The sequence below is a fragment of the Marmota monax genome, unplaced genomic scaffold (assembly GCF_021218885.2).
Source record: "Marmota monax isolate L192 unplaced genomic scaffold, Marmota_monax_Labrador192_F-V1.1 WCK01_AAM20220418_F8-fsc00101, whole genome shotgun sequence".
Classification (NCBI taxonomy): domain Eukaryota; kingdom Metazoa; phylum Chordata; class Mammalia; order Rodentia; family Sciuridae; genus Marmota; species Marmota monax.
The window spans coordinates 3082038-3105280 of record NW_026692786.1 but is presented as its reverse complement, the minus strand read 5'-3'; the positions used below and the strand labels follow the sequence as shown (position 1 = coordinate 3105280).

Genomic DNA, 23243 nt, shown 5'->3' with positions numbered 1-23243 from the left:
TCTTTTATTTTTTAATATTAGTATAATATACATATATTCTTATTTATTTCTTCTTCTTTAGAAAAACAATGTTAAAAATATTGGCCTGACCCTTGCTTGTATATATTATTAAATGTTTTCAAAATATGGAGATAAAGGGCATTTCTGCTTTTCATAGCACATAATTGAGAATTAATTACATATTGTTGCTTACACACTTTGGTATTTACATTTGGTCTGACTATTTAAGACAAAAGTACTTGTTAAGAATTTGTTAGATCACTTATGTTGGAAATAGTTATCATGTTTGTAAGATTTATCATTTTATGGTTCTACTTTTAAATCATGTATTGTCTTTTAACCATTTTACAGATTGAAGATCCAGGTTGCTTCTGGGTTATTATAAAAGGATGTAGTCCCTTTTTAGATCATGAAGTAGACTACCAAAAACTAAATACTGCCATGAATGACTTTTATAACAGCATGTGTCAAGATATAGAAATAAAGCCATTAATATTGGAAGAAGGGCAGGTATGTATCTAAATGTGGTTTAATCACCATGTCTTGAAACACTACTCAAAATGTAAAGTACTTTGTCACCTAAGGTGATAAAATCTTTTGGAGTAATGTTAGTTGTTTATAATCATTGCCTGGCTTTAGGATTTTTAGCACAAGATAGAGGCTAGCCATGCAAAGACAGTAGTTGTGTAGGATTCATGTGGAGCAATAGGAAATGGCATGACATCTAAATCCAGGCATTAAGACCATATTCCTGGGTCTGGGAATGAAGAGATTATCTAAATCCACTGCAGGTGTAGGCACTTCAGCAGAGGGCTTGGAGTTTTCAGTCTAGTACTGACATGTCCCTTTTAGCCCCAGCTTGTGTTTCTTTCTTTCTTTATTTTTTTTACTCCACATTGTGGCATTTTTTTGCCTTCTTGCAATGTCACTGCCCATTGTCCACTGTGTGATTGTCTTGACAAATCAGCATTCGTGAGAAGAGTTTGAATTCTCTTAGTGATGTGATGGGAATTTTTTTTTTTTTTTATAGAGAGAGAATTTTTTTTAAATATTTATTTTTTAGTTCTCGGTGGACACAACATCTTTATTTTTTAAATTTTTACGTGGTGCTGAGGATTGAACCCAGCACCCTGCGCATGCCAGGTGAGCACGCTACCGCTTGAGCCACATCCCCAGCCCCAAGGGAAAATATTTTATAAACTCTTTTTGAACAAATTAGAAAACATTTTAATCTCTTTCCCCAAAAATCATTAATAATATATTTTATTATTTTTCTATACCATTGCCTTATTGAAGGAATGAAACCAGGTCATTTGTCCTTTTAAAAAATATTTTACATTTTGGACTCCCAAGGGCTTCCTTTTGGAGGTGGACTGATAGTTAAGTAGAGTTAAATACAAAGCTTTGGATAGACACAGGGTCACTTTTTTTCTCTTAAGAATGTGCTGTGAAGTTCATGTTGTATTGAATTGGAAAGTAATATCACTTTTTGGTGGTACTGTGATTGGCCAGTGGATTCAGGTGGTGACAGCCTGATCCCTCCCTAGGATGCTGCCTGTGGTTTCTCCATTCTGTAGTGACCACCATGACATGCATCAGCTTTTATTCATGCTTTGGACATGGTGATTTCTCATTCCCTCTGCATCCATGAGCTGGAATTCTGTGTGGAATCTTCCCTCCTTTATTAGGACTGAAATAATACACTTTATACTGTAAAGAAAAAGTTGCTTGATCCTTTCCCCAGTGCATTTTCAGCATGATGTTCTTCCATTGGTGTTCAGAGGTTCATTTTGTTTTTCTTTCTTCTATTTTGTATGTGTGTGGTGCTAAGAATTTAATCCAGAGCCTCATGCATGTTAGGCAAGTGTTCCACCATTGAGCAACATCCCTAGTTCCTTTTCTTTTCACTTTTAAGTGCCTTTTCTTTTCATTTTTATTTTTCTGGCTTGTAAATGTTTTCTTCAATTATAATCACTGTTCAGCTTGATACTTAAATTGTTTAATTTTTGACAAGCAGTAGCCCTAGTATAACACAGTTTCAAAGTTTACTAGTTATGTGAACTATTAAATAGTCAAACCATTCTTACAAGTTGCATGAATTTTAGCATTAAATATAAATACCCTGTATCCTTTGTCAGAATTTATCTTGAATCATTTGAGTTTTGAATTATGTGAGGTTCTTAGGCGCTTATCCCTTACAGTGTGGCTGTACCATACTTTCCAGTTTCAGTTCCAGAGGTCAGGAATCTCCGCTGGTCCACTTCTTCCCTGACTGGGCACAGCTCTTGCTACTGGCTGACTTTATAAGCCTGTGGTCAGCATATAATTTGGTTGGCCATGGAATACCTGTTGAGTATGATGGTCCTGTGGTTCAGTCAGGATGCCAAGGACTGTCACTTAAGTGGAGTGGTTCCCCTTAAGAGAGGCTTTTGAAGACTTAGTATATGCCAAGCACCATGCTGAGTCCTGGAAATATGGCAGTAAGCAAAACAAAAATAAAATTTTCATGGATCCAACATCCGTTTATGAAAGGTAGTAAACAAATTTAGAGGGTAGGAAAAGCCATGCAAGGGAATGAAGAGGATGACCCTGGGGTTGCAATTTTATATCAGTCTGACGCATATTAACAATCATTTGTAAGCTTTCTGATATAGGAAGGTAAAGCAATGCATTTTAAAATTTTTACTTTCTAATAATTTTCCTTAGTTAAGGAGTCAGCATGATTCATAATAGTCCCCCTTACCTACCTGCAAGGGATATGTTGTTCTAAGACCCCAAGGGAATGCCTCTCTATATACACTGTATTTTTTCCCATCCATTAATACTTATGATAGTTTATGGATTAGTCACAGTAAAAGATTAATAATAACAAATAAAACAATAATTATAATAATACACTTTAATAGTTTTCACTTTGGGGCCATTAAGGGTTACTTGAACGGAAGTACCTGCAATATTGTGACAGCTAAAATGACTACTAAAACGACTACTGAGTGATTAATGGGCAGGTGGCACATGCAGCATGAGTATGGTAGACATTCTGCGATTGTTGGAAGGAGATGGTGAGATTTCATCACACTGCTCAGAGTAGAGCACAACTTAAAACTTATGAATTGTTTATTTCTGGAATTTTCCATTAATATTTTCAGGTTTTGGTTAACCAGTGAGTGCTGAAATTGTGGATTAGGAGACTATTGTAGTAAGAAAAGCAGTGGAACAGAATCTGGTTGACTCACATTCTTCCTGAAGTTCTTTTGCTAGAAAACTGGTTTAGCTTTGGCAGGTCCAACCTCTGGAATCTCTCCTCTTCTGTAAGGTAATGCCGCTGAGGTAGTTTCAAGAGGACCTTTTGGTTCTCTTATGTGACTAGAGATTTTTAACACCAAACTTAAAACCTTCCTTTTCTTTTGTAGGTTTGTGTGGTTTATTGTCAGGAACTAAAGTGCTGGTGCAGGGCTGTTATTAAGTCAATCATATCTTCAGCAGACCATTACCTGGCAGAGTGTTTCCTTGTGGATTTTGCCAAATACATTCCAGTAAAATCTAAAAAGTACGTATGCATGTATTTTGCCTTAACACTCTTTAAGGAGACAGATGTCAATTTAAAGAAGAATGTCCATTTTTAAAGTAAGGTGACAAAGGTTATCTTTTTTTCTAATATTTGTTTTTTAATTGTAGTTGGACACAATATCTTTATTTTATTTATTTTTATGTGGTGCTAAGGATTGAACCCAGGGCCTCGAACATGCTAGGTGAGCCATAATCCCAGCCCACAAAGGTTATCTTTTGAGAAAGATGAAACTAGAATTTTTTAACTTGTGAAGTGGAAGACTTGCAAGTTCCAATCTTGTTTTCATTGACTGGAATAACAGTGGTCAAATGAGACTGAGGGCAGCCTGTCTGTTCTCCACCTTCCTTCCTGGAAAGGGCAAAGAGGTTCAGGCCCTTCTCTTTGCATCTCCTGTAGATCCTTCGCCAGTGATTCTCTGTTCTTTCCCTCTATTTGCTCTGTGATGGAGCAAGTCCATTAGGGGAGAGTGGCTGCAAGAAAGACAGTAGCAGGAGGTGGAGAGGAACTCTTATCTCTCCAGAAGGGTAGGTTGCTGTCCCAGCCTCAGGTTGCAGAGATCAGAGTGTGTGCTCAAGTGTGTATTCCTGATTGTCCTACTTACTAAAGTGAGAGCATGGCCATGGCTTAAGGTGAGGAGAGAATTCGTAATGAGCTGGTAACTAGGCAGCCTTCACTGATTTGGGGGCCACATGTCACAATTTATTAGAAAATGCTAGCAACAAGTCAGTCTCAGCGTTTTGTGATAACTTTTCCAGTTTCCTTCCCAGGATAAGAGATTGTTAATTCAATAAATAAATATGAGGACTTTCTTCTACTGAAGGAGGAGCAATACCAAGTAGACTTTAGTTGTAATAAGAGGGGTATCCTGAATAGAAAAATTTGTGGCACAAGGACTTGCCAGACATTGGGAATTTATAGATACTTAGGAAAAAGTAGATAACCTTTCCAGCTTACAATTCTGCACCTTTACAGTCGTAATTGTTATAAAAATAACTGTTGTGTTTAACTGTTGGGAAGATTTCTTTTTGTATTTGGTGTTTTAGTTTAGTTTGATTGGGCAGGAGAACAATATGATGAAATAAAGCAATCACCTTTTCCTAACCTTTATGGGGCAAAAGGTGACACACATACAGGCATAATGAGAATCTGGGGAAGAAACAGTTCATGTTGAAATAATGTGGTAAAGTGGACTGTCATTTGCCTTAATAAGAATAAAAATGTTGAACTTTTTTTTTCCTTTTGTGGTGCTGGGTGTTGAACCCACACATGCTAGGCTGGGACTTCATGCATACTAGGCAAGCACTCTATCACTGAGCTGGTGCTGAACTTATTTATCAAATCTCAGTCTTTTAGTTCTTTTGTGCAAAATTGGCAAATACTAATTATTAAAACATCCATCTGTTTATAGAAACTTTAATATAATTATCATATACTGATGTTGATATTTAAAAATCTTAAATAGAATTTCTTCACAGGTTTATTCATTATTACCCAATATGTCTCAACCTCCAAAGCCTCATTAAGACATTTTTCCCCTAAATTTTTTGCCCCCCTGCCTTGAAATTTTCATACCACAGATATGCTGACCATCTATTTATGTACCGTATGTATATTTGTGCTTTGTACACAAAATGAGTAAGATTCTTTTTTTTTTTTTTTACTCCTCAGGAAAGAGTTTTTGCCCCTTGGCTAAATACATCCAAGTGCTGTAGGTAGTTATATTAGAAACAATATTTTCTGTGTGTTTTGTTTTACATTAAATATATTGATTATGTATTATGTGGGTATACTTTAAATGACTATATTGTGTACAACTTTTATTTGTAATGGAACTATCTCTGCTTCACTTTTAAGCATCCGGGTTGCAGTAGAATCTTTTATGCAGCTTCCCTATAGAGCAAAAAAATTCAGACTGTATTGCACAAAACCTGTTACATTACACATTGACTTCTGTGAAGACAATGCTGAAATTGTGTAAGTACAGCTTCTTCAATAGTTTGAATCATTAAAAAAGTCTTAAATCAAGTGTTTATTTGAAATCTGTTCCTCCGTAGGAATGCTAAGAAATTTCACAGATCTCTGTTCTGCAAGAGTTGGCTTCTGAGTCACTGTCAAATCTGGCTGTGCAGCAGAGTCCCCTGGGGCAGAAGTTGGGGTAGGGGAAGTTAGAAGAGGGCCTGTGCTTCTCACCCTTTTTATTGTTTTTTTTTTTTTTTTTAACTTGTAAAAAGTAATAAGGTATCTATAAAGAAAAAAGAAAGCAAGATCACGGACCATGAAAAGTATATTAACCAGGCATGGTGATGCACACCTGTAGTTGGGGGGCTAAAGCTAAGGTAAAAAGATCAGTTGAGCCCAGGAGTTCAAGGCCAGCCTGGGCAACATAGCCCCTGTCTCAAACAAACAAACTAACATTTATTGCATTTCTCTCCAGCCCTGTGTCCTCCCTTCTATGAGGCCTTGTGGTCTATTAAACCTCTGAACTTCTAGAACCCTGTCAGTGCTTTTATACACATCTCATCTTCATGAATTTTTCAATGAAAATTAGCAAGATTAACTTAAGAATGTATGTTGGAGCTCTTTACCATTATTTTTTTCCATGGGTGGATGTAATTATCTTACTTGTACTTAACCATTCTCCTCTTGATAGCTAGCTACATTATTTCCATATGATTTGGCACATCCATAAAATATGTAGATGACAAGAGATAGAGACTGTGCACACGCACTCTCCTGTCTTTGTTCCTTTTTACTAGTATCTGTTCATGGTGCTAGTGTTTGTACAGAAGCACCCTGTATTGGGCAGTATTTTGTCAGGTATAAACTTGATCTGTTATTTTATTATTATCATAATTATTCAGTGAAAACAGTTGTACTAATTAATAGTTTCTTTGTGACATTTCCATGCATTATGTTGTGCTTCAATCATGTCCACCCTCCCTTCTTCTCTCCTACATTTTCTGGCCTTTCCCTCTGTCTTTCTTACCTACTGGTGTACCCACATGCAATGCATATCTTTCTGTGTCTGGCCAATTTCACTTACTATGATAACCTTCAATCCAGTCCATTTTCCTGAAAATGATGTGATTTTATTCTTCTTTATGACTGAATGGTATATAACACATATATTTTTAATCATATGTTGTTGTGCACTTAGGCAGATTCCATATCTTGGGTATTGTGAATACTGCTTCAAGTAAACATGGGTATGCAGGCATTTTTTTATATGCTGATATCATTTCCTTTGGGGTGTTTACCCATGAATGGTATAGCTAGATCATATGATAGTTCTATTTTTTAGGTTTTTTTTTAATTTTCATACTGTTTTCCATAGTGACTGTACTAATTTACATTATACCAACAGTGTGTAAGGGTTCCTTTCTCTCCACGTTCTTGCCAGCATTTATTATTTTTTGTATTTTTTATAATTGCTATTCTGAGTGGCTTGATTTCTGTGTCTGTAGCCAGTGGGGTCAATTCCATCCTTTCCCTTCAGAATTGTGGCATATAGAAAGAAAAGCCATAGGAATCAGCCCTATTCTGACTCCACTTGCACATGGCAGTGATGATGGATTATACTTTCTGAACTTGAAAGCCATAGCTGGGTGTAGTGGTATATACCTGTAATCCCAGCAACTTGCAGTGCTGAGGCAGGAAGATCACAATTTCCATGCCAGCCTTAGCAATTTAGCAAGGGCCTCAGCAATTTAAGGAGACCTTGTCTCATAATAAAAAATAAAAAGGGTTGAAGCACAGTGGTAGAGTGCCCCTGGGTTCAATCCCTGGTACCAAAACCAAAAACAAAACAAACAAAATAATTTGGAAGCTACCTTTCTGTAGATACTTTTGAGCTCTTTGAAGATCTTCCTCTCCCACCCCCACCACCTGTACTTGAGGTGGTGAATATATCACTCTTGTGGCCTGCCTCAGCATCCACACTGATGAGATAATAAGCCAGCTTGTCTTTGTGAAAACCATTACTTCCCACAAGTCTGCCCTCCAGCCAGCGTGCATTGCCACTCATGCCCCTTTGCTGTGTAGACTCTGGGAGTAAAGGCCCTGGTGTGGCAGTACTCACTGCCTACTCAGTTGTTCGTGTTTCAGAGCAGCTAGCTGCTGACACTTAAGCATGAATCGGGTACCCGCCTTTACAGCCCAGCTCCTCATTAGAGGAAGCCCACCCATTTCCTGTCTTGCTCCCTCTGCATGATCTCTTTCCCAATCTCAGTAGTCTGCAGGGGCTTTCCCCACTCTCAGATGGACCCCACTCAACATGAAGATACATCCAGTATAGGTGAAGGACTTAAGATAAGTCGTCTTACTGAGTTTGATCCCATTCTTTGATGTGATAATTTTTCATTTGTACTTTATCTAAAATGCTTTTCTTAGTGTGTATTATATAATTTGTGATAGATTTTTCTATCCAAAAACCCTAGCAATTTTTACCACCATTGGGGTACAGAAAGTGGTGTTTTCCCCATACAGTATTGGAGTATTGCTAGGCTTTTAAATTTTTGTGTGTTTGTTAGGTAAAAATGGTACTTTGTTTTAATTTGAATTTTTCTGACTTGCAAAGTTGGATATTTCTTCATGTGTTTATTCTCTGTGTATGTGAGAGATAGACACTGATTGAGGTACCTGTTCATATGCTAGATTGATTTTTCTCTTGCATTTGTTTGCCTTATAGGAATTTACTATTTTCACATATGTGTGTATATATTTCTTTCTTTCTTTCTTTTTGGTGGTACTGGGAATTGAACCCAGGACCTCATGCAAGGGAGATAGCCCTTTTAATTTGTTTTATTTCAAAACAGTGTCTCTCTGAGATGCTGAGGCTGGCCTTGAACTTGAGATCCTCCTGTCTCAGCCTACTAAATAGCTGGGATTACAGGTGTGTGCCACCATGCTTGGCTATATATTTTTTAAATTTTTAGGTCAATTTTTTTGTATGTAGCAAGAGTTTTGAACCACTGTCTTTTTTTTCTACTTTATTTATATTTTTATGTGGTACTGAGGACCAAACCCAGTGCTTCACATGTGTGAGGCAAGTGCAAAACAAAACAAACAAAACAACTTGGAAACTACCTCTCTGTGGATACTTTTGGCCTCTTTGAAGATCTTCCTGTACTCTACTCTCCCAAGTCACAACTCCAGCCCCCCTGTACTATGTCTTTTTACAAATCCTTTGTAATTCTTTTGAAGTAATGTGCTTAACCTCTTAGGGAAAAAAATTATATATATATATGTGTATATATATATATATATGTATATATATATATACACACACACACATATATACACATATAAACATATATACATAAAATACCAGTTGTATACAGGTACTGGGCTGCATGTGTTATACACATTACCCTATTTTTCCTTTAAAAGAACTCTTGGAGGATGGTGGTAGAATCTCTGATGGATAAGAACAGTAGAAGCATAATACAGACTAACCTAAAACTTTATTTTAGTTTTGTTCTTGCTACCAAATACTGGTTTCTCCTGCTTTTTCTGTTGCCTACAGCTTTTTTTTTTTTTCCTTGCCAAAGCAGAAGAAAGATTTAGAAGGAGCGAGCTGATGGACATCTAATGGGAGAGGGCTTGAGGGTTCTAGAGACGGCTAAGGGAGGAATAGCTTGAGATGATAGTGACTGGCTTTGTCTAACCACCTTGTGGAGTGCTGGTTTAGCCAATGTCTGTCACATTGCTCTCTATGCCAGCCTGTGCTGGACATTGCACACTTTGGATCTCTTCCCCAGGGAGCTTGCATTCTGGCTGGGAAGACAGATTTGTCACAGGTAACTGGGGATGATGGTGTTGCAACAGAAAATAGCATGGTATTGGGCACAACCCAGCAGGGCCTGACTAATGTGAGTCTCTACAGTAGTGAAGGTGACCTTGGTTTTACAGGATGTTCGTAGGGTCTTCATGAGCAGAACAGAGCCAGAGACAATCTCCCTGCTCCCTCTAGCAAATATGCTTTATATTTAATGCCAGAAATATTTAGTGTATGGTTTACTAAATGAAATTAGTATAGTAGGGTTATATTTTATAATGAAGTTTTATCTGTTTATTTTTCCAGCCCTGCCAAAAAGTGGGATAGTGCAGCAATCCAGTACTTTCAGAACATTCTAAAAGGTAAGACAGTCATATTCACTGTACCCTCCTTTGAACTGACACTCGTGGTGGCTTACCCTTCCGTTGACGAGGGGTTTTGACCTGTGCCTGCTTAGCTGGCACATGGGAGCTTCTTTCACATCAGTGTCACAGTGACTGTACCCCTGAAACTTTGTGGGTGGATGCTGATGCCAATAATTAACAGCTGAAATACAAAGTGGCTGTTTCTGTAGATGAACCCCCTACACAATAAACTTAAAAACTGCAGGGCTGTAGAATAAATTTATGTGAATTTTATTGAACTAACAATTAAAAACCTACCCTTTTTTAGTGAGCAAAGGATATTTATTATGTAAAAATCATTATTGCTAATTTAAGATATATAAAATGTATTTACTTTTTACTGTGTTATTTTATTTGAGTGGTTGTAAAATTAACCTCTTTTATGGCAACTGTCCTGACTTTTAGGGTCCATGTCTGTGCCTCTCTCTTAGGGCTGTTCTAAAGAACTAGTAGGTATGACCTGCCTAGGGTGCTGCCTGGAATGTAGTTGGATCCTGGCTCTCCTGTGCTGCCCCTTTGTTTGAAAAAAGGGAAAGTCAGATGCTTTGAAACTGGGAGAAGTAGGAGGTTGGGGTGGTTGTCACTAGGTTTGGGGTTTGGGCTCTTGTGAGCCCATTATGGGGGATGCTAAGAGAGTATGGGTTTGGAGATGTAAACCCCCTGGGGTTGAATTCTGCCCATCCCCTTCTGTGTATGTAGCCTTGGGCAAGTTACTTAATTTTCTCTGAACCTGGTGTCCTTACCTGAAAAATGATTGGAAAAAAAAAAAAAGGTTGTGATAAAAATCAAATGAAACCAGGTGTATAAAGGACTTAACACAGTTCATGATAAGTACCCATAAATTGAGCTCCTGTTGGGTTCTCAAGACTGTGATAGAGTAGCTAGGAAATTCAGTTCATGGGGTGTTTGGAGGAGAGAAGAGGTACTTGGAGGAAAGTTTATGACTAGAAATTTGGATGTGGGAGTCAGTGAGAGAGAAGGACCGAGAAGTGTACTTACTGGAGAAGTATTCACTTGTATTCATAAAGAGGCAGGGGGACACTGTTGATGTGGACAGAGAATATGTGGCTCACTCTACAGTCAGGAGAGCCTTTTCCATGGCTCGCTCACCCTGCCGCCTTGTGCTCAAGGAACCTACCCTGCTTGAGGAAGCTGCTGGCTATTGGTCAGCAGTGACTAACCACCTAAGAAGAAATAGTCATGATCGTATCAAGTGTACTTTGCTCATCAGCTTATTTGTGCTCTTACTTATGCTGTTTAGCAACTACCCAGGTGGAAGCCAAATTATGTGCTGTGGAAGAAGATACTTTTGAGGTCTACCTTTATGTAACAATAAAAAATGAAAAAGTAAGTGAAAGATTTGTGTTTTTAAATATTTTATCAAGGAAAAATGTAATTCACACAGCATAGAAGTTATCTGAATGTTTCAAGGTCTGGCTTAAATGAGAAGTTAAATAGGACTGTGTTTCCTTTTTTGATTACTTTGAAAAATTACTTGAGCAATTCATCAGAGCAATATCTCATTTAGTAATGGACAAGAAATTATTACTGTGATGATGAGTATGAAATGTGTTATCTCAGGGATATGATTATTATAAATAATTCCTAAGGATCATTATCCCCTCCCCTGATTTTCTCATTGTAATAGATGCTCATTGTTAAGAACTCAGATACATATGTAGGAAAAGAAAGTGGATGTGACCTGTGAGACCTGCACCCTCCCTTTCCTAAGTATTTGCTGCTACATTTTTGGCTGGCTGCCTTTTCTGAAGGGCACCACAATGTGCAGCTGTTCACCTTGGGAAAGTGGGTGAAGGGCATAGATCTAGGGTTGCCCGGAACCAACAGAGGGCAGCCTACCCAGGGATTGGGGTTGCTAGGGATTGAACCCAGGGCCTTGCACATGCGAAGCACCCACTGTATCACTGAGTTACACTGAGGCTCCACCTAGAGATTAAATGTGTGTGTGTGTGTGTGTGTGTGTATATATATATATATATGAATGAAACACTTCACTCACAGAAGAGATGCAAAAATAATGTGATTATTGTATATACTTTGCCCAGATTTCCCTTTTATGAAATATCTGCAGATTATGCATTCACACCATGTTAAGATTGTGTAGAATCATAGTTATTAAAACCAGAAAGTTAACATTGATAAAATACTGTTTAACAAATTCTCAAATTATTTGAATACTGCCAGTTTTCCTACTTATTTTCTTTTTCTGGTCTAGGAGCTGATTCAGGACCTGAGTTGCATCTGGTGGTCATATCTTCTTAGTCTCCTCTAGTCGGACAGTTCCTCAGTCTTTCCTCACCTTTCGTGACCTTGATACTTAAAAAGTATTGGCCAGTTGTTTTCCAGAATGTCACTTAAGTTGGTTTTGCCTGATGTTTTCTCATGATTAGGTTGAAGTTGAGTGTTTTTTGCAGTAATGCCACAGAAGCAATATTGTGCAGGTCTCAGTGCATCATTGTGGGGTTTGTACTGTTAACATGTCTAATTGCTTGTGATTAGTTCATGTCAATCATGTGGTAATGTAGTGTTGTACAGGTCTTCCCCATATAGTGTTACTGTTTTTCTTTCTTTTGATATAATAATTATTTTTTTTAGAAAGAGAGAGAATTTTTAAATATTTATTTTTTAGTTTTCGGTGGACACAACATCTTTATTTTTTTTTTTTTTATGTGGTGCTGAGGATTGAACCCAGCGCCCCACGCATGCCAGGCGAGGGTGCTTCTGCTTGAGCCACATCCCCAGCCCTTAATAATTATTTTATAGGGAGTTTTTTTGAGACTATGCAAATGTTCATCAATGCTTCTTGCCTGTAAAAGTTATTACTGTGGTGGTTGCCTGTTGAAATAGGCAATATTTTTGTCTTCTGCATATTATACAATATTTTTGTCTTCTGCATTTTTAATTAGAATTATATAAAGAATCATCCTTCCTCCACCATTTATTAAGTCATTGAATTTATATTAGTATGGATTTTTGGTTACTTGTTTGAGGGATAATAACCATTTCTGTCATTATTGTCTTGCTCAGATTACCTCAGATTTTGGCCATTACTAGTTTATTCAAAGTGGTTCATGTGTCCTTTCAATATGCTCATCGTTGTTTGAACACTGTTGTCTTTCCCCTGTCACAGAATGCTCCAGGATTATTTTGTCATTTTCCACAAATCAACCACTTTGGCAAGAAGTGCTGGTTTCTTTTATTAATGAACAATAGTTAGATTTAAAGATAAGGGCACTAGGTGTGCTTGCTGTTCCTGGGGTATCATTGATTGTATATCCTCTCAGCACAAAGTGTTATGAAATATCTTCAGATAACTAACTTATGCATTCACACGATCTAGATTTTTCTGAAGTCTATCATCTGTACGTGTGTCAACAGCCCCGATCCCTGTAGTTTCAATCCTGCAGCCACAGGGTCTGTCCTAATCTTATTCCAACAGTGAGAAACCTGCTCTCGTTAGCCACAGTATACTTACATGATCAATCCTGTTTCAGAATTGCTAACACACACATGCTTGTGAAAAGGAAATTTGTCTCTTGTCTTACTTTGAACAGTCAAGCAATTGTTTTCACAGTTGCTCGGGTTAGTTTTTTTCTTTCCCTCACTCTTCAATGTGATTGTATTATTCTTTTGTAAAAAGGTTCTTTTTTTTTTTTAACTGTTTATATTGCATTTGTGGTTCTTACACTCTGGTTGGTTTTACCTATGACTTTTCATTGCTTATAGTAAAATTATTATAGTAAAATTGTTGGTAAAAAAATTGTTGGTTCTAGGACCTGTCTTTGTAAATCATCTTTTCTAAAATAAATTCTCTTTTGACTTGCTCTCCTCTTGCTTTTCAGAAGTCTCTCTTTCTCATCATGTAGGTTGTATATGATGATGACTTGCTCTTACTTCAAGATGATAAAGTGCAGACGGCAGGAAGGTCCATGTGGTGCATGAGGCCAGAAAACGGTTAAGGCCAACAGTCCTTTTCTAGATAAAGTACAGGGATATGTCCCAGGGTGTTCTTTTTTGGCCTAGCTTCTTTAATTGAGCAAAATTATTTTAAGAGACATCCATGTTGTGGATGTATCAATAGTTTGTTCCTTTTATGGTCAAGAACTCTTCTCTTACACAACTAACAATGGTGTGTGCATCCATTCTCTTGTTGATGGACATGTGAGTTATGGCCAGTTTGGGAATATAATATTATAGATGTTTTCCACAGTCATTTACCATTTTATATTCCATCAGCAGTGTATAACACTTCACTTTCTTTATGTCCTCCTTGATACTGTGGCTATTCTAATAGTATATTATTGTGGCTTAAATTAGCATTTGCCAAATGACTGATGTTGCTTTTATGTGCCTATTTTATGTATTTACTTACTTATATATATATTTTTGAACTGGGAAGTGAACACAGGCAGTCTTTACCACTGAGCTATATCCCTAACCCTCCTAGTTTTTAAAATTTTGTGATAGGGTCTTGCTAGTTGCTAAGGCTTACCTTGACTCTTTTTTTAAAAAAAAAAATTTATTTGTTCTTTTTAGTTATACATGACAGTAGAATGTATTTTGATATATCATTACATACATGGAGTATAACTTCCCATTTTTGTGATTGTACATGATGTGGAGTTACATTGGTTGTGTAGTCATATATGAACATAGGAAAATTATGTCCGATTCATTCTACATCTTTCCCATTTTCATTCCCCCCTCTACCGTATCCAATACAGTGAACCTCTCCTCTCCACCCCCCACCCCACCCATTGTGAGTCAGCATCTGTATGTACATCAGGGAGAACATTGGCCTTTGATTTTTGGGATTGGCTTATTTCACTTAGTGTGATATTCTCCAGCTCCATCCATTTACTGGCAAATGCCATAATTTCATTCTTCTTTATGGCTGAATAATATTTCATTATGTATATGTACCACATTTTCTTTATCCATTTGTCTACATAAGGGTACCTAGGTTAGTTCCACAGCTTAGCTATTGAAATTACGCTGCTATGAACAATGATGTGGCCAAATCACTATAGTAAGTTGATTTTAAGTCCTTTGGATATATGCTGAGGAGTGGGATAACTGGGTCAAATAGTGGTTCAATTCCAAGTTTTCTGAGGAATCTCCATACAGCTTTCCTGAGTGGTTGCACCAATTTGTAGTCCCATCAGCAATGTATGAATATACCTTCCCCCCTCCACAACCTTGCCAGCATATGTTGTTACTTGTATTCTTGATAATTGCCATTCTGACTAGAGTGAGATGAAATCTCAATGTAGTTTTAATTTGCATTTCTCTAATTGCTAGTGATGTTGAACATTTTTTCATATGTTGACCATTCATATTTCTTCTTCTGTGAAGTGTCTGTTCAGTTCCTTTGCCCATTTATTGATTGGATTATTTGTGTTTTTGGTGTTAAGTTTTTTGAGTTTTTTATATATCCTGGAGATTAATGCTGTATCTGAGGTGTAGTTGGAGTTGGCAAAGATTTTCTCCCATTCTTCAGGCTCTCTCTTCATGTTCTTGATAGTTTTCTTTGTACTGAAAAAGTTTTTTACTTTGATATAATCCCATTTATTGATTCTTGATTTTTTACTTCTCGTGCTTTCGGAGTCTTGTTGAGGAATTTGGTTCCTAAGCTGACATGATAGAGATTTGGGCCTTTTTCTTCTAGTAAGTGCAGTGTCTCTGTGACCATGACTCTTGATTCTGCTGCATTAGCTTCACAAGTCACTGGGATTATATACTCCACTATGCCTGGCTTCATATGCTTATTTGCAATCCATGCATCATTTTTGATGAAGTATTTATTAAGATATTTTGCCTGGTTTTTTTAACTTGGTTATTTTCTTTTCATGGAGTTTTGAGAACTCTTTGTTCTGTTTGTCTATTCAGATACCTGTTTAAAAATATTTTTGTTTTGTCATTCTTTTTCGTTATATATAACAGTACAGTATATTTATGCAAACATGGAATACATATTATTCTAATTAGCAGCCCAGTCTTTTGGTTCTCCATGGTGTGGAGAATCACTGTGGTGTATTTATATGTGTACAAAAGAAGTCAGATTTATTCCACTGTCTTTTCTATTACTGTCTCCTCTCCCTTCCCTTCATTCCTTTTTGTCTAATCTACTGAACTTCTATTCTTCCCCTCTCCCCTGTGTTGTGTATTAGAAGCCACATATCAGAGAAAACAATTGACTTTTGTGTTTGGGGGATTGGCCTATTTCACTTAGCATAATAGCCTCTAGCTTATTTCACTTAGCATATAGCCTCTAGTTTCATCTGTTTACTGACAAATGTCATAATAAAGCCATTATTTTTAAGGCCCAAATAATATTCCTTTATGTCTATATACCACATTTTCTTTATCTATTGATCTGTTGAAAGGCACCTACATTGGTTCCATGGTTCCATAGCTTACCTATTGTGAATTGTGCTGCTGTAAACATTGGTGTGGCTGTGTAGTATGCTGATTTTAAGTCCTTTGGGTATATATGGAGGAGTGAGATAACTGGATTAAGAGATAACTTGGTGGTTCCATTCCAAGTTTTCTGAGGAATCTCCATACTGCTTTCCAGAGTGGTTGCATCAATTTGCAGTCCTTTATCATTCTTTAAGAGTAGAAGTTTTACATTTTGGTAAAACCTAATTTTATCAATTTTCCTTTTATGGTTAGTGTCATGCCACCAGATTTTTGCTGGGCCAGGTTGTGTTGGCTCTTTATTTCTTTATGCTGTTTTTGTATTCCATACAGATTCTTGCTGTATTCTCATCAGGAAGGTTGGCAAGAAGTATTTACTTCACCATTATCAGAGCAGAAATCATACAAATAGATCAAATTATGTTCTGTAAAACATTTTTTTCTGAAACCAAATTTAGGATTAAGGCTGGAATAGTTTCTTTACATTCACTTAACTATACTTGTTTTACTATCCATAAAATGTTTTAATTTTATAGGTTTGTGTGAACGATGATCTGGTTGCAAAGAACTTCGCTTGCTATGTATCTCCCACAGAGAAGAAAAACCTTGATGCTTTAGAGAAGCCAAGGTTGGATATAAAGTCAGCTTCTTTCTCCAGTAAACTCAATCCAGCCCTTACTCTTTGGCCAATGCTATTGCAAGGAAAAGATTTTCAAGGAATGAAAAGTGAGTGCATTCACATTTATATGTATTTCTTTTAAGTTGCTTTATTTATAGTCTTAGTGTGTTGCCATAAGTTGTAGTACAGACTTTTCCCTGTGTGTAGGCAGAGACTTGGACTCTGTGTTTAATAATTGAAATTTAATGTTGGGACAAGCCTGTGACAGATTTTGTGGTCCTAAAGCTGCTATAATTTGTTTTTATGAAACCAGGAAGAAACCATTCTCAATTTCTTAATAAGTCACATTTTCAGAAGTCCAGATATTTGTAGTTTAAAGATTAAATTTGTAGTTAAAATAACGTTTTGAATATTCATTGTTTTAGACAGTTTTAAAAAGAATTATTAATTGTAAAATGGTCCTTAGCAGTAAAATATGAGAAGAGTTAGTGGTGAACTGTGGAAGTGCTTTTAAATGTTCCTCTCTGCTGTCAGATATTAGTACCCTCACATGTTGTTGCTTCCTTGTTAGGTGTCCTATGACCATACAGCAAAAGCAAGAGCAGTTGTGGTAGAACAAGGAATCTGCACTTTACATTTTATTTCATGCCTTAATTTTGAAATTTATTCTTTCAGAGTCACATGATTTAGATTTTCTGGCACAATCTCTCCAGCATACCTGGTGCAAGGGTGTTGTCAGTGACCTACGGTCAACTGCTACAATACTGGGTGAGTCCGCCAGTTTGGTATATTTCATAGTCAACATAAAATAATATCCTTTTTTTTGGGGGGACTGAGGATTAAACAACTCAAACCCAGCTTTGGGGCCTCCCAGTGTTCTACCACTGAGCTATACCCCCAGTCTTTAACTGAAGATTAAAAGGGTTGTTTAGAAGGACTCTGGTCTCTTTTTTTTTATAATTTAATGGAACCAATTTATGATATAGATGCTGACAGTGATTACTTGACCTGCAGTCCACACTTAGAAAGTTTACTGTAACATAAAGAACATCACAGACCCTTGTGAGCTGGGCTCTGTGGCTCAAACCTATAGTTTCAGCTACTTGGGAGGCTGAGGCAAGAGGATCACTTGAACCTAGGAGCTCCAAGCCAGCCTGAGAAACATAGCAAGACACTGTCTCAGAAAATAAAAAAAGAAACAGTAGGCATTTGTCCATCTGGAAGACTGATATTTTCTAGCCCTGAAAAAATATTATTTGTCCTCAGAGTATACCATACTTTCATGATTGACTTTTATTTTGAGCAGTAGGATGCAGAAAAATAAGGAAGTTGTACTTATGAGGGAGATATACTCAGTCTTTAATCCCATATCTCAGAAATGTTTAATGATTTGGAATTGTTCAACAAGGTGAAGTCTGTCAGCTTGTGATGCTGGTTCACCCCTGTGGTCGTTTCTTACCACTTCCCTCCTGCACTGGGTGTGTGTTTACCTGTGGATGTGACATTTCACATGCATCCATAGTATGTTAAAATGAACCAAAGCTTTAATCAGCTAAGATGTTCCCTACATTTAATATTATTTTCACAAGGGTGATATTGTTCATCATGGAAGAATACAGATAACCAAAATTGTAAAAACTTGCCACTTCACTACCTACTTATTAAAATTTTAAGAGTCTGTCTTTCCACAGTTCTCTAGATGTAAATGTATAGGTTACAGGAACAGGATCCTCCTGCATATACCTCTTTGTAGTGTTTTTCCCTATGGCTCAACTTCTTTCCAGGTCAAATAATCCAGCATAGCATGTTTAAGTAAATGGGATCTGCTGTGAAACCATCAAGAGTGTGTGCCCCATCTCCCTCTGGGGTGTGGGGAGGCCTCACTCCCATCCTGCCCAGAGTTGGTCAGGTTGGCTGTGCAGGTATGGAGTGCCCTTGGCACAGTGCCTGGTGTGGCAGCTCTCACATGTGTGGCCTCCTGTAGGGTCCTCAGATGAGAGTTACTGCTGAAAGCAGTCCTGTCACCGTGGGAATATATCTTTCCATGGTGTTCCTTCTAATTCCCTTACAGCAGGAAAAGTACCAAGTGTTCGCATCCTTGTGTTTTGCCGTTGCACAGTTTCACCTAGTATTTATTGCTTTCAGTAATCCCAGATTGTTGGACAGTAATTGTGGCCACCTTTGGTAAATAAAAATGACCAACTTGGGAAAATAAATTGTGTTTTAGTCTTATAAGCTGGTGTGGGAATTTTTAGAACTTTGAAAACAATAATAAAGGCTGAAACAAAATTTTAAAATTTAATCCCCTTAAATAAAGTTTAATATAAACCCCTATTCCATAATAATTTCATGTATTAAGATTTTATAATGCCATTTGTTTCCTATCAGCATTTTTCAAGGTAGCTTTGTATTGCTGTTTTTATTTTTCAGATAGAACTGAAAAATATAATAGGGATTCTATGAGAGACTCACCTAAAAAGAAATCTGAAAAGAAGCAGCAGTGCATCTCTTTAAAAGATGTAAATAAGGTTGTATTTTAAAAATTCTCATTTAATGAAAACTTCATGTAATGTTAATAACATCCTATTGGAAACCAAAATGTGTTTTCTTTTTTAAAAAATTGACTATGATAGTTTTATTCATGAAAAAAATACAGTTTGCATGTTTACTTATTTTGAAAAAACAAGGTAACTCCATCCACCTCCCTTCTTGTCAAGCTCTTGTCCTTGATAATTAATGCCATTTCTAAAATTGGGTACTTCTTCTCATTTGAACAAGGGTATGAAAATTTGGGATTCTAACTTACCTTCCAGTCCTTTGACCGAGACAGGTGAAAGTAATTGCAGGGCATTTTAAACACTGATTATCTGAAATGCCAGCTACCTGCCATTTGGACCTTTTATTTATTTTTTAAAATTTTTTAATATTTATTTTTTAGTTGTAGTTGGACACAATACCATTATTGTATTTTTATGTGGTGCTGAGGATCCAACCCAGGGCCTCGCACATGCTAGGCAAGCACTCTACTGCTGAGCTGCAACCCCAGTTCTGAGCCTTTTAATCTAGTGATTATAGTGATGGCATAATCATCAAACTTTATAGTTTTTTGTCTCTCTGTGTCTTGTGTGTGCAAGAAATTGACTGGAGTGGTGTTTAAATTTTTGTCCCCAAAGAATATATATCTTGTTAAGCATACATATTTTTTCTGAAATTTGTTTTACAGTGTGTGGAATCTTCAGCATGCTGGCCAACGAAAAGAGGCATAACCATATATGCTGATCCAGATATCCCAACAGCAAGGTATGATTTGAAAATATATATAGTCTTATGTAGTCATCCCTTAATATTCTTGGGGGATTGATTCCAGGACCTCCAAGGATACCAAAATCTGACATGCCACAATTAGTATATATATTAGTATTTGCATATAACTTATGCACATCCTCCTTTATGCTTGAAATCATCTATAAATTACTTATAATACCTAATGCAATGTAAATGCTATGTAAATAGTTGCTGTACTTATTGCTTAGGTATTAATGCCAGGGGGGAAAAAGCCTGTATATGTTCAGTACAGACTCAATTTGTTTTTTTCCCAAATATTTTCAATCTGTGGTTGGTTGAACACAAGATGAAGAACCTATGGACACAGAGGCCAAATTGTACAGTGTTCTCATGACATGAAAGTATTCTTTCCAAAAAGCGTGGCACAGAAAATTTTTATTGAACATATTAATTTAAAGAAAAAAATCTTGCGACAATTGGTTAGTAGCACAGCGCTGAAAACTGACTCTAGAATCCCCTTGTTACCTTGTTGGACAGAGGTGGTTTTGTAAGGCAGGTCCAGAGAAGGTTGGCACAGAGTGGGTGTGATGTGAAGGAGGAGCAAATGTGGGCCAGATGGCAGCAGTGCTTCGTTGGTTACAAGTTGATAGAAAGCAGAATGGTTTGCAGTCTTCTTTGACTATAACACCATCCTCATCAAGATGCACCAGTGACATTAATGACATCACAGAAATGATGTCATATGCTTTTTTATGTGCAGTATAAAAGCTTAAAATAGTATACTTCCATTTCCCCCCACTTAGACTTTATGCTATGATTTTCGTGTGTTTTATTAGTGTTATAAATGCTACAATGTTATCACTTCAAACAGTTTTCTTTTAGAGAGGTTTAAGTAATAAGAAAAGTAACATATATTTGCCTCTGTAGTTACATTGGTGCTCTTCAGTTTTTGTGTTGATCCATGTTTCCATCTGATACCACTCTTTTTACTTGAAAAGGCTTTTATTAACATTTTTTTAAATTACAGGTCTGGTGGTGATGAACTCTTCAGGTTTTATGTCTGAAAAATTATTTGTGTGTGTGTGCATCAGTGCACACTGTAGATTAATAGCAGAGCACTCTGCAACTGAACTGCATTCCTAGCCCTTAGCTGCTGCTGCTGCTTTATTTTTTATTTATTTTTGGCTAGGTATAGAATGAATTCTAGGTTGACAGTATTTGACACTGTTTTTCTCTGTGTATTTTTAAAGGTAGTGTTGCACTGATGCAAAATCTGCTGTCATCTTTTTTTGTTGTTGTTCCTCTGTTTGCAGTGTTTTTTCTGCTGTTAAGATTTTTCATTATTACTGGTTTGAGCAATTTGATGGTTATATGCTTTGGTGTTCTTTTTCTCATGTTTCTTATGCTTGGGATTTATAATAGTTCTTTGTAATTTTCTATTTTTCATCAAATTTAGTCCATTTTGTGTAACTATAACAAAGTACCACAAACTGAGTAATTTATAAAGAATAGCCATTTGTTTTTCACAGTTCTGGAGGTTGGGAAATCCAAGATCAAGGCACTGGCACTTTTGTACTGTGGTAAGTGCCTGATCTCAGCTTCCAAGATGGCACCTTGAATGCCTGTCTTCTGGCAGGGAGAAATACTGTTCCTCACATGGCAGAAGAGCAAAAGAGAGAGAACTCACTCCCACCAGTACTTTTTGTAGTGGCATTATGGCATTAACCCATCGAGGGCAGAGCCCTTGTGGCCTACACATCTCCCTAGAGGCGTCACCTCCCAGTGTAATTGCAATGGGCACTGAGTTTCAACATGAAATTTGGAAGAGACAAGAATATTCAAACTGTAGCAGGAAATATTCACTTTCATTATAGTTTTTTTTTTTTCTGCAACAGTTTTCTCTCTTTTCCTTTTGAGGCCCTGATTTAAAAAAAAAAAAATCAAAATTTTGATAATTGTTCCAAAGGCCTCTGAAGTGCTTCATTTTTCAACCTTTCTTTCTTGCCACTTTTCAAATTAGCAGTTCTACTAATCTTTCTCTTCTGTCATCTCATTTCTATTGTTGAACTCATTCTGTGAATGTTTTATTTGGTATATTTTTCATTTTTAAATTTTTTATAGTTCATTTTTCTTTGCTTTCTGTTTTTCCACTCAAGAATGCTAAACTTTTTTTATGCACCATATTATGATAGCTGTGTTAAAATCTTTGATAATTCCCACTTCTGAACCATCTTGGGGTTAGCACCTATTGATTCTTTTTTTCCTTTACAATTGATCTGATTTTCCTGGTTCTTCATGTGTTGAATAACTTTGGTTTGTATTATGGATATTTTGAATAACATGCTATGAGACTCTGGTTCTGTTAAAACCCACTGGAGAAAGTGCATTCTTGTTGTTTGTGTTAAGCAGGCAGCAATGATTTGGTTAGGTTCATGACTCAGGTTTAGTCTCACTTGCCAAGGGTGGCTGCAGTGTCTATCAATTTCCAAGCCTTTGGTGTGCTGTTTTGGGGCTGTTCTGCAGGTGTTTAACCTAGGGTGACCTTGAGATTCCTGTTAGGGTGACCTTTCATTGATCCCCCTCTATTTCTCTCCTGCTTACCAGATCCAGGTGCTCCTTTCCTGTCTCTGTGGCCAGACAGACAGTTCCTCTTGGAGAAACTGCTATGCAATCTGTGCTTGGGCCACTTTGGGAGCAAAATGGCAATAGAAATAATGGAGGAAAACAGTGGATTTCCCCACACATTGTTTGGACCATAGGGTCTAGTTTCCCAGTTTTTCTGGATGTAGGGACAGGTTTTCTTTTGAGGTTGTAGGGACTGTGCTGCTAGCTCTAAGGTGGAGCTGGCCTTGGGGCAAACATAGGAGAGAAACAGGGAAAAAAGAAAAACAATCCCAGTTCTCTCTGGCTTGGAAAGGGAGCCTCTCTCAGATTTTTTTTTTCCTCCAGTGCTAGGGATTGAGCCCAGGGCCTGAAGCAGGCAGCCAGGTGCTCTACTACTGAGCCATGTCCCCAGCCCTTCTCTCAAATTTTTGATGTCTGTATTTGCTATACAGTTTCATGTCTCAGGCCACCCTGAGGTCTGAGGAAGGAAACAGAGGAAGGAAAAAGCCCATGAAACTCCTCATGATTCTGTTTACTTTCAGT

At 37.1% G+C, this 23243-nt stretch overlaps 1 protein-coding gene across 2 annotated transcripts in view; it reads left to right on the top strand.

Moving 5' to 3' along the window:
- The first annotated feature begins 156 nt into the window (after nt 1-156).
- Nucleotides 157-23243, top strand: part of Tdrd12 (tudor domain containing 12) — a 67536-nt gene continuing 44449 nt past the window's right edge. Inside the window, exons 1-9 of one of the 2 annotated variants that reach the window (XM_046448161.2) lie at nt 157-510; nt 3414-3550; nt 5426-5545; nt 9654-9709; nt 11013-11098; nt 16729-16918; nt 17487-17579; nt 19242-19339; nt 20035-20111. In XM_046448161.2, the coding sequence (XP_046304117.2) occupies nt 325-510; nt 3414-3550; nt 5426-5545; nt 9654-9709; nt 11013-11098; nt 16729-16918; nt 17487-17579; nt 19242-19339; nt 20035-20111 (1043 nt within the window). In that variant the 5' untranslated portion in view covers nt 157-324. Of the gene's footprint in view, nt 511-3413; nt 3551-5425; nt 5546-9653; nt 9710-11012; nt 11099-11987; nt 12097-16728; nt 16919-17486; nt 17580-19241; nt 19340-20034; nt 20112-23243 lie in introns of those variants that run through there. The other variant, XM_058580440.1, reaches the window with a different exon arrangement.